This window comes from Acipenser ruthenus, chromosome 1 (genome assembly GCF_902713425.1).
Source record: "Acipenser ruthenus chromosome 1, fAciRut3.2 maternal haplotype, whole genome shotgun sequence".
NCBI lineage: Eukaryota > Metazoa > Chordata > Actinopteri > Acipenseriformes > Acipenseridae > Acipenser > Acipenser ruthenus.
This window is the reverse complement of record NC_081189.1, coordinates 17,312,758-17,330,035: the sequence shown is the minus strand read 5'-3', so window position 1 is coordinate 17,330,035 and position 17,278 is coordinate 17,312,758. Positions and strand designations below refer to the sequence as shown.

Genomic DNA, 17,278 nt, shown 5'->3' with positions numbered 1-17,278 from the left:
TATTGTACACAGAACACGCTACATTTGTAAAATCACCAAGAATGCACTCATAAACGCGATGAAATAGCCACTGCTTCAATATATTTAAAATGTATGTGTTGCATTTGCTTATACAATTTTAATGGGTTTATATTGATGAATTATTGTTAATAATACAATCTTAAAAGCACACTGTAATGCAGGTTTGTAATGAGTATTAAAAACCTCAGTGATATCCAACAGGTTACATGTACTCTTTTAGACATGTCTGCTACCAAGTGGAAGAATAGCCATTTGTGTTTTGTATTGGATGCTTGTAAAAACGCTATCAGCACTTGGAAGGTGGGCTTTGACTATAACAAGTAAATACACCTGTCTTCAATAACATAACACAGATGATAGTGAATGAATAATATATTTCAGTCAGAAATTCAAAACACCATATTTTCTCTGCAGAAATTGTTAGAGTCGTATAGTCAACAGCTGCCGTTATGAAGTAACCTGTGCTTATGTCTTACCTTATTGGAGGCCATCTCACTGACGGAATGCCTGGTTTGTAGTGTGTCCAGCTGGTCCAAACACCAGTCCAGCTCCTCCAAGGTCTCGGTGGCCAGTTTCTGGTAGGCCTCCTCTGCAAAGAGACAGGTAAATTCAGTTCTCAAGCGCTTCACGGGGCTAACACAGGCATCCAAAGGATCCACCATGCCATAGACAGCCATGTTCGGATGCCCAATGTTCACACATGAGTGATTCTTCATAATGTTGTAAAAACCCTTCAGTGAAGAAAAATATCTGCTTTCCCAGTTCAGAGCAGCCTCCTTATCCAGGTATCACAATACTCCAATCCCAGTTAGATTACTATTGGTTGATCAAACACATCTAGTTCTGGGTCTATGTATCAGTCAGTGTAAAAAACCTATAACAAAACTGTATTCCATGTAAAAGCCCACTACTGTCAGTAATCCAAACTATGGCATAAATGGCCAAAACAATCCCAAGGCGTATCCATAGCAAGGTTAAAAATCAGTTTTTGAGTTGTGAATAGGTCCATGTTAACAGAGAATATCCATCTAACTTCTCAGAGCTGTAGCATTTAATAATGCATAGCAATAACGAAAGAGAAGTGTTGTAGCCCAGCTTCTTGAGACAGTTGTTAACCATATGGATCAGTGACGGTAAATGATGATTTGATTTCCTGTTTCTTAAGCCTCTGGTATTAATGACACATTGCTCACAACTGCCTGACAAAACAAAAAATGTAAGAGTTTCTGTCTCTTCAATCTTTTAGTCAGGAAAGGCTCTTATGAGGCAAGCAAGAGCGCTGCTTCCTTTGAACCAAAACCAAAAGCTTTAGCACTACACGAGCGGTGAATCTGGAAATCGTAAAACCTGGCATGGACTTCTTCTGACTGGTGGACCTGATACTGCATCAACACTGCAGACACAAGGCTGCCTTTGAGTTGTGGAGATAACACCCACAGAGGACAGCCCTGAACAGTATCTGTACAATTACAAATAAACCAAATGCATAAGTTTGTTAGATAAAACAATAATGGGATGATCAATGCAGTCATTGTTATGAATTTGCAGTGTTGTGTTGACATGGAAGGGGAGCCTAGCTTACTTTAAAGGCTGAGGTTTCACTGCAATGGCTTCATTGTGCTTGTGAAAAAATAGATAAATACAATAGTGATTGTGCATTTAAATGTTCCTTATATGTAACGTTTGCATGCCCCACAATTATGTTACATTTTAGATTAAAATATGAACCCATGTGTAATGGTTTACAACACTCATCCATACATCTGTAACCAGACATTTCTGACCTTTTAGTCTGCATACATTCTATAAAGGTACCACTTGCAACAGAAAGAGGCTGCATACATTTTTCTCAGGGAAGCATAACAAGAAAGTAGTGTTTTTGTTTTACTTATAAAAAACAGGAAACTACACTGCCTCATGATCTAGTTGTCAGGGCTGCAGAAATGTCTTCTCTGAGGACCAGAGCTGCTGGTTAGGGTACATTTTATCGTACTGAGGGGGATTTTTTTAAATGTTCTAAAATATAATTTATATATTAATGGATTGCAATCGCAACTGAACTTCCTTCCATCTGAACCACATTCTTCACAATTACCTCACAATCACGTGACCTTTGGTTAGTTGACTACCAGTTTCTGAGGTCGACTATCACTTAACTGGTCATCTGTTCAGTGCTAGCCCTACATATTGATAAGGTTTAAAAAGAGATAAACACCTTAAGAGTGAAAGAGACAGCTACAGTCCTCCCTCGCTATACCATTCCTGTTAGGATGCCACGCTCACATTCTACCAGCTAATAGTCCTCAACCAGTGTGTCGCAAAATATATCTAAATCTACCCTGTTATCCTGCCATCCTCGCAGCCCGCTAAGCCTAGCAAACCTTCAGGAATACATTGCAGTTTCCCTCACTTTACTGTATGTAGTTTATTTGGTTTTGTAGTAAAATCATGAAAAAGTATGTCAGTAGTCTGACTTGCCCAATAAAAAGCCTACAGCATACAGATCCACCATTCCTTTGCATACTGTAACTGCTTGACAAACGTAAAATGTGCGGTTGTTAACTTTTTCAAATAACTCTATGATGTTCTGTGACAGGATGGTCGAGTGTTGATGTCACAGACCAGGAAGTAACCACACACAGGCAAGGTACTACCAAATTCGCTCTTTCTTCATTAATTAGAAATAAAATATTTAAACAAAACACTACACACAAAACAAAATGGCATGGTGGCCAAAATAAACAGACACAATCTTCTAACAAGTAGTGTGCTGGTGTAAAACGTTCCTCCTCTCTGAACAACCAACAACCCTCATGAGTGGCACATTCGCTCTTTATATATACCTGGCCATCTCCAAATTGGTAATCACTTAATTAATTTGGAGATGGCCACATTATGCACACGTTTAGCTGGATGGGGAATTTTAAACCCATCCATGCTGTAAAACAATAATAACAAAATGTGTTTTTTAAACACCAAACAATAGCTTTAAAACATAATAATACAACACAAAATACAAATAAACACAGGGGTGGGGTGTACCCCATCACATGTTCATTGGTGGCTGTTTTGAATTACTGTATTATCAAACTAAAAAGATATTTAAAATCACAATATTAAAATAAATAAATAAATAAATAAATAAATAAATACTTTGGGATGCTAACACAGCACTGGGACTTGAAAATAAGCCTGCTCACAATTACAATGCAATTGTAAACCAAGGTTATAAAATAGTCCTTTATTTCATATGAACAGGGCACTTACTGGAGCTTCATCATAGTGCAAAATAAAAACAGCACAATGATATTATCCCTTAGGTGCACAGCTCCTTTAAATCACAGTAAAATAAAGGTAACCAAACCAAATATTAAGTTAAAACCAGAGACAATTAGGGATATGCAAGCAAGCAATAGTTTGATACCTATTACAGCTAAGGAACCGACCACTTTCTGTTATGTAAGTAAATGAAAGTCATTTTTTACCTTCCTGATATGATACCATAAAATAAAAAGAGAGACTAGAAAATAATAGAAAGGAGTACAGGTCACCGAGTCCATAACTTTAACTTTAAATGAGAAAACAGTGTTGGTGTTGGACATGTTGCTATACTTGGCTATCTGACAGAGAAGCAAGAGTGAAGTGCACAAAGTTCCACACCATGTGGTTTGCAGTATTTGGAAAGGCAGTTTCAGGGCATTTCCATTATTGCAAAATATCAAACTCAAGGAAAATAAAACTAAGAGTGTTAAAACTAAAGAAGGGTATTAGAAATACTCTTATTCATAATAAGTCACTATAACCTATTTTTTAATTGTGGTGATTATTTTTTGTATTGCTTTGTATAGTGCAAACTTGCTGATGTAAACATTTTCATGTTCACATGAAACTGCCTTTATTTCATGGGTGGGAGCTAGGGCTGCGTGAAAATATAGGTTAGTGTTTAGAGGCTTAGCCTCGAGTGAATGATGATGGCCTGCGGGCCAGGAGTGCTTGTTTAGAACTGTTAGTGACCTGCGGGCCAGGGCAAAGGACGGGTTTCGGACTTTATACCGCAAGAACCTCGTACTGCGGAGGTCAGCCCCATAGGCCCCCGGGACCCCCTGAAAACATAGAAATCCTCTGACTCTGCGGTGAATCCTTGGAGGTGCTGCCTCGTGGACCGGGCCATGCCCCCAGAGGACGGAAAGGTTCATAACCTGGAAAGAAGGAAGGAAAGCGAATCCCTGTCTCCAGGAGCCGCCCTCAAAGAGGTGAGGCGAGTCTTCCAAGGCCAGGCACTGGAGTGCGCCTGCAAGCCCCCTCTGACAAGCTGCGGCGAGGACCCCCCTTTGAACGAAGGCATGAGTAGCTGTACAGGTCTGCATTAAATGTCCATCGGAGAAATGAATAAGATATTTTTAGGAGAATCCGGCAGGGAGGTTTCCTGCAACGTATGCAAAAAGCAAAACACACAAAAAGCAAAACGCAAGAGAAGGAAGGTAGATTGTGACGTGGCTTAAATAGGCAGATAGCTTTGATAGGCAGGAGAAAATAGGAGGAGAGCAGATCTATCTCCCGCCCCCAAAACCCACTTTAAAGTTAACATTTAAAGGTGCGCTGCGTTGTAAATGACTAACTACAATTAATGGACGTATATTGTGGTGGAAGGATGTTGTCACTTCTTTCAGTATAATGATGAAAAAAGCATTGCAATTGCTTAATCTAATGACATGTCTTTGTAAAACACCAATCACAATGGTTTTTATATGACAAACCTTAAATATACCTAGTTTACGGTTTGTGTGAAAAGTGCAAGAAAATAATATTCCAGATTTGTGAGAAATATATCTAAATATATTATAAAAAAAAATAAAAAATACAAAAACGAGAATGAAAATGTATGCACTTTATGGTGCCTTTTTACCATCAATACAATTTTTTTATTATTATTTATTTATTTTTTAAAAATATAACTTATACCATACAGTTCAGGCATTTAGATATGCATTCATTAATTCCAAACTTCATATATTAGACTTTAAAATGAATGGGTGTTGTGAAAGGACATTATCAATATTATCTTCAAACTAATGGAATGTGAAATTACTATATGACAAAGTATTCCAGAAACAACAAGTTGTTTGTGTCAAGCAATGACATAATTGGGAGCTTCTTTATTCTGAAGTAAGACAGGTTTTCTGCCTGCGTCATAACTTTATTACAGCAAGAATGTATGAAAACCACAAAGTCGTTTGACCTCATTCCGTCTGCAGGCGGTACAGTGAAACATGTGCAACAAATCAAGAAAGGTAAGGACCACTCACTGGGTGAACCATTGTGAAACACCATCATACGGGTCCACATGCTCTTCACAGTGAAAAGATTGATGTTAGTAACTGAATCATCTTAAAGGTCTAATGAAAAAATAATATAAATAAATAAAACAGTGTTAGATGTAAGTACATTAACTCAGCATGTCAGGTTGTTTGGTAATTGTTCCACTCACATTAAAGAACACCTAGCAGCGTTACACCTGATTGTAACAAGAAAAGCACTACTTTGCTTTTGCATTATCACGTGTTGTACGTATCACAGCAATATATTTAACGTAATTCCACAAGCTTTAATATATTTTTAGTCACACATCTTAAATCAGCAGGGGAATAAAACTGGCTGTTGTGGGGAAAGAAAACAAGCATTGTTGCACGAGGGAGCATCGTCTGGATACACTGTGATGCCTTTTAGACAAGTCCTCTTTCCCTGACGAGTTAAAGTTCAGAAATGCTGCATGGAGGAATCAAATTACTTCAGCAATAACAGCCGCAGATGTGTGTACTGTGATAATGAAGAGCCCTCATTTGTGTCTAAGAGTGTTAATGGACCATGTAAGATCATTAACTAAACACAATATCCACACCATAGAATTCCACTGCTATTACAAACTAATTAAAGCCTGAGAGTTATTGTGTTCTGATTTTAATACTCTAATTTCATTTAGTTGTAAGTGTGGGCTTAAGTGAGCCTGCAATCTAGAATGTTCTTATTGAATGTTATAGATTACCCAGTCACTAATGTGGACTTGCCAAAGTTTACAGTCTGAATCAAGGAGAACCCCATTTGTTCTGTCTAAGCGACAAACAGTGGAAAACACCCCATAGTTTAGAGGTACAGTGCAAAACTGTGTAGTGTGTGAGAAAAGGTGGTTTTGCAAAGTGGTCAGCTCACTCAAAATGTCAACTACCTCCTCCTAGAAGCCACAACCTTTATCTCACAGCTCAGCAATGAGACCCCCACAGTGCACGGCACTGGTTACCTATGGCTTAGAGGGAGCTCATGAGTTCTGAAGTGCAAACACCTACTGTATAACTTTCCATGTAAAAGGTCTGTGAACTTTCAGAGGCAGACACTGACACAGAGATACTCTACAGTAAGGGGAAACGAAATAAAGGAAATCCAGAAAATGAACTGCAGAACACCTTTTGTGCCACAAGGAACATGAAATGAAAACACGACATACAGTATATTACACAGAAAAACCAAGTACAATAGCTGAAGAAATAATACCAATAACTAACGGGGAAAGAGGACAAACCATTCCACTTCACCAATGTAGTTACAAGACAACCACCACAAGTTTAGTGGATAAGAAATTAAATCTGTTGAACTAATTGTAGTGCAGGAAACTTTGGCCTCAAACCTAGGCCTGAAGTAGGTGGTAATGTGTGTGGCAAAACTGTCACATCCCCATTGTCAAAAGTCATTATGTTAAAACTGTTAATTTAGCCAGATATATTACGTTATCTTTGTCAGAGTATTTTGTTTGCTATTTAGTACCTCATAAAGTCACTATACTGCTAGCAACAGAATAATACAATCCCTGCCTCTGTTGTTCTTTATATTCTGCAAGACTTTGACCCTTGTCAGCATCTTGAGCGTATGCAGACGCTAGCCGCCAGCCCAAGAATCATGGAAACTACTGTACTGTATCATACAGGGCATGGGTTCACGTTAGCCTCGTTCTGTTTGCTAAACTCAACAAGCAGAGACATTTATTATATCAAATGAAGCAGATGGCATCACATACCAAGCATATATGGGACATGTCATACAAGGGTTATGTGAGTACCGCACTATGCCTGCAAGAAGCAACTTGAAAACCGACTGACAAAAGCTGGCAAGGTTGTCATAAAACACTATTTAAAATGTGACACAATATGAAGAAAGAAATACAACAAACCTGGTACATACATGTATATCCTGTGAAGCCGTATCTCAAAGATACGTGTACATTCATTTTTATAGACGCATACCTATTTTGCATACTTAAAGAACATGTAATAAATACTGCTGACAGAGAAGAGTGCATAAAAACAGGGAACATGTTGTAAACCTAAAGAGAAAGTATCACCATACTGAAAAGCAATGCATTACTCCCTGCAAGTTGTACCACTTGTGTCTACCACTGAATCTCTATTCAGGCAGAGAGAATGTGTTGCGCCTTTGTACTATCCCTGGGTTTTGTTTTAAAATCTTATCCCAATGTACTAATGCTAATAAATGAGTTACTGTACTGTCAATGGGGAGTGACTGCTAGGGAAATGTGGACTTGTGACACTGAGCAGATGTGACACTTACAACAGAGTTCCTGTTACAGTACCATCCACAAGTAACTGTTTAATATCATATTATGTATGCTCTTTGGCATTCTCAGAATCTCTATTGATGTTTATTCTAAGATCATTATTTACTACTGTTCAGCCACTGAAGTGAAGTAGTTTTAAAAATGACCACAAGTAGGTTTGACACCTGTGAGGTACAAACAAAATGTGTATTTTGTGGATACAACACATCATTTCGTGGATGAAATTTGCATTTTGTGACATCACTGATGACATACAATGTACATTTCATGATGATAAAATGATGATGACACAAACGGCGCCCCGGAAGTCACAGTTCCAAAGTAAATTGGTACATTGCAGTACATTGGATTCGTGGTACATTCCACAGTATATTAAACCCTAATCTAAATGAATGAACAGGTTAGTAAAATGTACTTTATTTTAAACAACATTTCTTCTGTTTATGAAGTTGAATATAAGTATTCATTAGTCCAGATGTGAACTTGATAATCCATATTTCACTAGCTGATCCTTCATTAATGAATGTATATTATTTTACAAAGTCTTCGTGCCTGAGTGTTGTTTGGCAAATGTAATCCACTGGGGCGTTGAATTCTGATAGTAAAAACAGGAAGCTAATTGACATCTTCCATATCCACTTAACCTTGGGTGCTTGGGCTTCTAATTGTCATAAAAGGGTACTTTCTGCAACAAAACAACAATGAGTAGCAGGAGTCGTTCACGTCATGTAAAATTGATCAAATTCTAACTGAAAGAAACATGATGAATAGAAACCTTTCTTTAAACTGCAATACATGTTGGTAACGCAAATGAGTGACGTCTTGGCAGAACTCCTTGCTGCTATGCAAACAAACTAAAATTTAACGAACCTAAAGGCTACCTTCAGCCAGGGCTTAGCGCCAACATTCACACAAAAACATGTGAAGCTGCTGAATATACTGCATTTTACTTACTGGTAACTTATAGTATTCTTATGATATAATATTTGACAGACTTGGTGAAAACATAACAAACAAAAAAAATATATATATCTTAATAATCCTAAAAAGATGTCCCATACATTTATATGTATCTGTGATACAGTGGGCATCTTGTTTTACTAACAGTATATTAATATACTACTATATTTATGGTCTCCTAATTTGTGATTCAGAACAGAGGTTTGAAGACAGCAATAAGGCAATAAGGTTTAGGTAGGATGAGTGAAAAAAATCAAGCTATTTATTTGTCATCACTGTAAGTTGTCATATTAAATGATACCTTAAAAAACAGTCTGAATGCTCTGTTTATTTTTCCTGTTTTTTCACCACTGGAGGTATGTGGGGGTTTGTTCAGACCATGCATTACAAACAATAGTTCATACCTCAGAGAGACCTACAGGAATGTATCGAAGTTCACTTGGCATTCTTCAGATGTTTAAAAACTATTCAAGATTTAAACTTTATGTCAGTAAAACCTTGTTGGCTACTTTCAGATACAATTCTATGGATATCAGTAGAATGGAATTATATTTAACTTTATTTATTTATTTATTTACTTACTTCTTTGTTTATTTAATTTACCTTAGAGCTCTGTTAAATAAAAAAACATGGATTGTCCAGAACTAGAAGTGAGCATGTGTAAACATGCTAGTGAGCTACTGGTTAACCGTTAATAAACAGTGTCCATTCAAATAAAGCAGAACAATTATTAGTACTAGTAAAACTCCTGTTTTGTTTTTCTTTATTTCTTTTAGCAGCAAACAAATAGTATTTTCACATGTCATTCCTAATGACATCACAATAAAGCATGTAAAACAATGCTTGGTTGATAAAACACATTCTTAGCTCAGTGTGTGTGCGTGCGTGCGTGCATGTGTGTGTACTGTATAAACTGTATAATTACATATACTTATATTTAGCCCTCTGCTATGTGATAGATACTGTGTGATCTATTGTATGCATGTATTTTGAAATACACACAACTTTACAGTTATGATACACTCCCAGTCACCTTTTATTCTCTCTCTCTCTCTATATATATATATTTATTATTTATTTGTTTTTATGATAGAGAATATTAGCACTGGCAATCAATGCAGTTTTTTTTCTATTCGTTAACAGTATTTAAATGTATTCACAATTTGTTATTTTTTATCGTAACATCCAAATGACATTGTTTATGAAACAATTACAGTTGGCTAAAAGTATGCTTAGAGGTCATTACTATTTTTTTTTCAAATTTGTTAAATGCCTATCTGATTCTATACAGCAAGTACAATAAAAGCAGCTTATTTCATTACTTGGCTCAGAGCCTATGTCTGCACACAGATGGATTGATACTCTCTTTCTCACATTTTTTGGTATTATTACGGGAGTTAAAACATGTCTGCCCTTTCATTCCAGTGAAACTCTGATTCCTTCTGAATGCTTTACAGGAATAAGAGAAGCTAAAGAGGGGTCCAGATAAAGCCAGTGTGTCCTGCTCCCTCACTTCAGGCCTTGCTTTCATTTCCAATAGCTCTGCACTCACTTTGTGCGGTTTCAAGAGCAGGGGTGCCTTTCTCACTAATGATGACTCCTCTGACGTCAATGGCATTCTTATCATGTTTAGTGCGACATCAGAAACCAGCCCTCAGAGGCCACTCTGGTTTAAAAAGGCTGAGTGAACGCTAACATGCGGACTGGATTCCTGAACCAGATGGAATGTGGAATGACTGTAAACAACATGCTGTTCTATCAGGGCCTTCCTTTGAAAAAAGGCTACACTCTGTAGATCAATAATTGGGAAGGCAAGGAATTATTTAAGATACTGCTAAAGCAGATTAATTCCAAACTACTAATTCATTAAACAGAGACACATTTCTGTCTAGCCGTGTCTAGCTGTGTATGCAGCTTGCAAGCTGTCTCACCTTGCAAGCTGCATACATATACAACTGTGATGTGCAGTATGATGTACAGTTATTCCCTAAATGTACAGCTTGCAACTTGCAAAAGTAATGGATTTTTTTTTTATTCTACAGTTTGTACCCTTTTTTTTCACATGATACAATAAAATAACGATACATTTCTAATAACATAAACTGGACTGACTTGCAAACACATGTACAGTAGGTACTGTGCTAAGAACAGGCAAACAGACAATATCTGTTTAATAGCAACATCTTATTCAATGTTGATTTTATTTATTTTATTTTTTTTTTTACCACAATCTATCTTGCATTCAAATTCAATGAACAAAACGTGAATGGAGTATACTCTAAATGAGATTCTTCAGTGTAATTGCTTTCCTCTGGCTTTTAAGGTGTAGTATCAGATTGGTCTCCGAATATGTTCAGAACAGAGGTTTGGTCCTCCTTTGTGCCCAAACGTGACTGTCAGAAGGGAAGACGGCAATAAGGCAATAAGGCTAAGGTAGGATTACTGATATAATCATCTGTACCAACCACTCATTGAGAAGAGGGTGGCTTATACAAAAATCAAGATATATATATATATATTTGTGGTCACTGTAAGTTGACAGCTCTTTAAAAACAGTCTGAATGCTCCATTTATTCATCCTGTTTTTGTACCACTGGAGGTATGTGGGGTTTTGTTCACACCATGCATTACAAACAATTGTTCATACCCCAGAGAGACATACAGGGATGTATCGAAGTTAACCTTCAAAAATTATTCAAGTTTCACACTTTTTTTTTCTTTTTTTATGTCTGTGAAACTTCAAAGTGACTGCTTTCTATGGACATCAGTACAATGGAATTAGGGCAGTATTACTGTCAGTACTTTTTCATCAACGCTGTACAGTGTGTCTGAAATATTTTGGGATGTTTTACTTGTTCAGTTCAGTTGAGGATGTAGACAACCAATATTGCTGGAAAGCTAGCTTTAGTAACTCAACTTAACTTGTATGAATGTATTGAATTGATCAGTTGTGTAGAGTACATAACAACTTGTCTCAGACCTCCTTGTCAGACTAGGGACTAATCTGGCTGTTGGACTGTGGAATTGTGTTACCTCATTTGTTTTGGAAAATAAGAGAGACCAAGGGTATAGATGGGTGTGGATTGCCAATAATGAACGCAAGTAATGGTAGGTTACAGGGTTATATTTATAAATGAGAGGTTATTGAGAGAGTGGCATGTTGTGTACTGTCCCTCCTAGAGAACATATTCTGTTAAGCCTACTAATTACCTTGATATATGCCTTTATTGTGAGGTAGATTTCATCAATGCGGGTTCACTGGGGCTGGGGTGGGCAAATTTCACATACTTATTCGTCCCAGTGGTGTTGTTAACCTTTCTCTGTGATAACTGTGCTCAGCAATGTCTGATGACAAAACATGAAAAACATTCCCTGTAGCATCCAACACCACATTTAGAACAACCTAGAGTGAATACTATTTTAACTGTTTACATATGTCAACATATCCATCAATAAACATGTGATTTTTAGTGTTGCTATCTTCTCTGGCAGGTACAGCTACAGCCAAAAGTTTTGCATCACCTAGAATTTTAGGATTGAGTCATGAATTAAATTTATAAATTTAGAATTTTGAATGCTTGAATCAGATCACCACATAGTCTTCTTTGTTCAAGACTGAATAGATTCAATTATTTTAGCCTGTCTGCATACGACATGCCTTTTAAACCCAGAATAATTCTGGTTGCTCTTCTTTGCACTCTTTCTACAGCAGCAATATCCTTTTTGTAACAAGGTGACCAGAAATGAACACAATATTCTAGATGAGGTCTTACTAATGCATTGTAAAGTTTAAACATTACTTTCCTTGATTTAAATTCAACACTTTTCACAATATATCTGAGCATCTTGTTGGCCTTTTTTTTATAGCTTCCCCACATTGTCTAGATGAAGACATTTCTGAGTCAACAAAAACTCCTAGGTCTTTTTCATAGATTCCTTCTTCAATTTCAGTATCTCCCATATGATATTTATAATGCACATTTGTATTGCCTGTGTGCAGTACCTTACACTTTTCTCTATTAAATGTCATTTGCCATGTGTCTGCCCAGTTCTGAATGCTGTCTAGATCATTTTGAATGACCTTTGCTGCTGCAACAGTGTTTTCCACTCCTCCTATTTTTGTGTCATCTGCAAATTTAACAAGTTTCCTTACTATACCAGAATCTAAATCATTAATGTAGATTAGGAATAAAAGAGGACCTAATACTGATCCCTGTGGTACACCACTGGTTACCTCGCTCCATTTTGAGGTTTCTCCTCTAATCAGTACTTTCTGTTTTCTAAATGTTAACCACTCCCTAATCCATGTGCATGCATTTCCTTGAATCCCTACTGCGTTCAGTTTGAGGGTTAATCTTTTATGCGGGACTTTGTCAAAATCTTTCTGCGGGACTTTGTCAAAAGCTACATATACATTTGACATTGTTTTTCTTTTTCAACATAAGATGGCCAATTAAATGAAGTTTAACATAGCATTAGCTTGTACTTTAAAACATGTTATGACTATTTAAGCAAATTAGAAAAACAGTAAGGATAGCAAACTGCACTGTTTTTTAAATCCTTTAAATCTGTTAACCTGTTCTGCAGTCCTACAGTAGCTACACCAATTTCGAACACCATTTCCATCACTTCACACCAATTTAAATCAGTTATTAATACTGACTATTAAGCTTCTAAAATGCCCTTACTGTCATACTTATAATGAAGGGGTATTCAACGTATTTCATAAGATATATTTGCAAAAAAAAAAAAAAACTGCACTCTTAGTAAACTTTCCAATATCTATACGGGGCTCAGATCGGGGAGAAGAATAGATGTTAAACCAGCTAAGCATTGTCTCCTGCAACTAAATCCTGTATTTTGGACCTTAGTGATACTGCAACAGGGCCGTCATGGCCTTGTTAACCTGTGTATCCGAAAATTGTTTTTGGTAAGAAAAAACATTCATTTTCATCAGAATATTAAAATAAGTTTTCATATTTAGAGTACAGTAAGCAGGTAGTTTTCTGCTTTCCTTGCAGATACTTTTTCAGAAGTTCAAAAGACCCTGCTTTCACTGAAAATGGACTGAAGGACTGGATAAATCTAAAGAAAAAACTTCAGAAACATTCATAATCTGGCACCACAAACCGTTTTCTGAAAGGTGGCATTTGTTCAAACAGTCAAAGGAAGTATGTTCTGACTGTAGCGTCACAGTTATCAAATTCTCACAAACGGTGGTGCGTGAAAACACTAAAAAAAGGAAACAGTTTAGGGAATACCACCAGCTTGTGAAAGAGCTAATAATATGATTATAATTATTGGTCAACATTATTAAAACAAAGAAGCATCATTTTACAGAAATACGAAACCAGTGTGTGGCGCTCCCTGGCACTTTGACTAAAATTAAGGTGAAATAAAGCGAAATAGACATACCATCAATTTCCAATTGTTCTGCTGCTGTATTTCTTGACATGTGGCGTCCTTCTTTTTATTGTCTTTAACCACGGACATCATAAAGAGGATTATATTTTTCATCTTTAATAATTAAATTCTAATTGATGTCGATTTTTTTTTATTTCTGTGGTAATGTCTGCGTGAGCAAGACACTGACAGTCTGACAGCCACTACCTTTGACCTTATTTCTGATTGGTCCATTGCGACGCAAACAGCACGTAGCAAAATACAAATAAAACAAATGTATTTCTATATTTGCTCGCTTCATTCAAGCCACTTGCTTCGCTTGTGTTGTGCATTACTCAATTTAAATTAATAGTTTTAATTACTTTTGCTCATGTCAGGTGTGCATAGCTCTTTTAACATGCAAGCCCATGCCCTTTGACGCGTTTTATTTGGCATTGTATGATGCAGAGCTGCGCTTACACTCTGACTTTTAAGAATATGTTTGTTAACATTTATGTATTTAGCTTTTTTTTTTTTTTTTTTACAGAACTGCCCCTTTAGTCATAGTCACGCCCCCCTTAGTGACTCTCCACGGTGCCCCCCAGTTTGCGACCACTGTATTAGGCAAAAATAAATAAAAAAATTCACCTGTACCTAGAAGGGGTCATAGAATAAGATGCACAAATGACATTTGGGGCTTAGACTTTAGCGTTATCATTTGGTAGTTTCTTTGATTATACGATGCTAAATAAAATATCTAAATTATGTTCATATAGATTATTTTTAATTTTTTTGTAATTATGTCTCAATACTAAAATGCTACACTAAGTGATGCTAAACCTTTGGCCACATCGGTATAGCCCGATAGCACATGTTGGCGTTTTAATAGCAACACTAATTTATATTGGAATTTCGTGAGGACATATACTTGTACCTTGAAATCACTCGCCACTACAAAAAAGCTATAGTCTTTTTTCCAGTAACCAATAGATAGATAGATAGATAGATAGATAGATAGATAGATAGGTAGATAGATAGATAGATAGATAGATAGATAGATAGATAGATAGATAGATAGATAGGTAGCTAGCTAGATAGGTAGATATACCAGCTGTTGATTCTCAGCCTGATTGTAAAAACAGCATACAGAACAAAATGTTCTGTTGCTTGGCAACAAAACTAAATGATGCAGGTAAACCCTCCTAGTACAGTGCCTGCCCATAGGTACAGCTCATTCTGACTACTCTATTCTGATCAATAACAATATGTTTGTATTAAAAAAAAAAACTGAATACATTGGTGATGGTTATTATTAAGCATATTAAATGTAAGTATATTAAAATGTAAAGCTTCTGTTTTTATTTTATTTTGTATTGTGTAACTGTAAGCCATCCATGATGCATTCAAGTTTTCCCTTGTGTGTCATAAACATATATATTATGATTAGGGATTCAATCACAAAATGACCTCACACATGGAGGGTTAGTTAAAATGCTCTGTTAGAGGAGACTGTTGATGTTTTACCAATAATTAGCCATTTGGTAATACAAAGTGGAATAATTTGCTGTAGATAAAGAAAAAGAAAAGCGTGCTTGAAGGTCTTTCATACAATTTTTTCTCAGGAATTGTTCCCAAGAAAAGACAAAACTGATATGCAGGCAGACATTTATAACAACAAATAGTCTTGGTATATATCCTGTTTAAGTGACTGCTCATGCCCAGACTTCTACTATTCTTGGTTTTTCTTGCATTTTAATATACAGTATTTAGAAGTAATTCAAAACAAAAATACCAAGAGTATTATAAGTTTATATAACACACATATTTCTGTTAAAACTAACTTATACAAAACAAAGAGGTCAGTGTAGAATAAGCATGCCTGACACGATTAGTCTACTGCTGCATTTCAGTAAAAACCTGACCATTTTTTAATTGTTAACTGGAGTTATTAATGCCACCCTGCTAAATTGGTTTTACCATTGCTTCATGCATACAATATGTAACAAAAACAACAAAAAACATATAATATAATAGTATTTTGCAGTACTATGCTGGAGTAATTAAAAACGGGGAACAGGAAACACTTGTTTCCTGTTGGGCTGTAGTGATGTGTGACTTCCTGTTGACTTACTGTATACCAGCAACTGAGAATACCATTTAATTTGTTTAAATCTGAGAGAAACTAAAAACTTCCAATTACTATAAAACTATTAATATGTATGTTAATAAGTCACAACACATTCTTTTTTTATGTATCTACTATATATTACAGTAGATCTACCATAATACTACAAGGCTTGCCTGGTGGTTAAAATAAATAAATTAACAGTCAAACAATCTCATAACAATTAACATCTTAATAGTGGTGGATCAATCAAACGCAACCCTAACACTTCTAAACAAAGTACGCTGTAGACACATTTTATCGATTTCCTAGCAAATGTCCCGCGTCCCGAAGCATATGAATAAAGTCCCGATATTTACCCATACAAAAAAAATCATTAATTCTGCACAGTAGAGTTAGTGAAAACCACACACTGTGCTCTTCGTGCGGCTGACACATCTGCTGATCACTAATTTATACAAAGGTAAGAACGCTTCATCATGTCTATTTTTACTGTCATGATGGTCGTGTCGTGTTGAGTTGGGGGGGGGGGGGTACGTCTATTATATGATAGTGAGTGTTTTTTGCGTATGACTCCTCCCATGTGTATGATGCGTATGACCCCCGCCCTGTCCCCGGAGACGAGCGTCCCACTGAACAGTTTCCAAATGTTGGCAAGTATGTAGACAGTATGCCTACAATGAGCATTTTTCAAAGTGGTGGTAAAATGCATGGACTGCAGGGGTGCAGGACCCCAGAGGCTAATGAAGCAGAACACAGTTTAATAATCACCTGGTTCAGAGATCCCCCCTTGTTCCCTAGTCAGCTGTTCACTCTGGACTCAAGAGCAGCAACTGTCCTGTCCATGGTAAGGACAAATCAACTTGAGATGCCAGGTCATGAACTCCTAACCTGCAGCAGCTGTATAAGTATGCAATAACTAAACAGAACACTGGACTCTGACCTTGACTAAAAACTTAAATTAAAAAAGCATTCTTTCTTAATATTTGTGGTCTGTCTTAAATGAAAAGCCATTGTTTGTCTCATACCATGTACTTGTTTGTCTCATACCATGTACAAGTATACCTCTTGATAAAAACTAACAAACATATTAAATCAACTAAATCATCCTATATGACTATGTCTGTCTTTTGTGTAAAAAAAGGAGTGGTAATGTGCTTTTTTAG

The 17,278-nt window shown here is 36.5% G+C and overlaps 1 protein-coding gene across 11 annotated transcripts in view; it reads right to left on the bottom strand.

The window, feature by feature from the left end:
• The window catches only part of LOC117425413 (cAMP-specific 3',5'-cyclic phosphodiesterase 4D-like), a 354,582-nt gene that overhangs the window by 23,745 nt on the left and 313,559 nt on the right, over window positions 1-17,278 (bottom strand). For 9 of the 11 annotated variants that reach the window (XM_059012627.1, XM_059012640.1, XM_059012616.1 and 6 more), the window contains one exon: window positions 498-610. In XM_059012627.1, coding sequence (XP_058868610.1) covers window positions 498-610 — 113 coding nt within the window. Of the gene's footprint in view, window positions 1-497; window positions 655-16,071; window positions 16,087-17,278 lie in introns of all 11 variants that reach the window. The other 2 variants (XM_059012688.1, XM_059012681.1) reach the window with 2 other exon arrangements.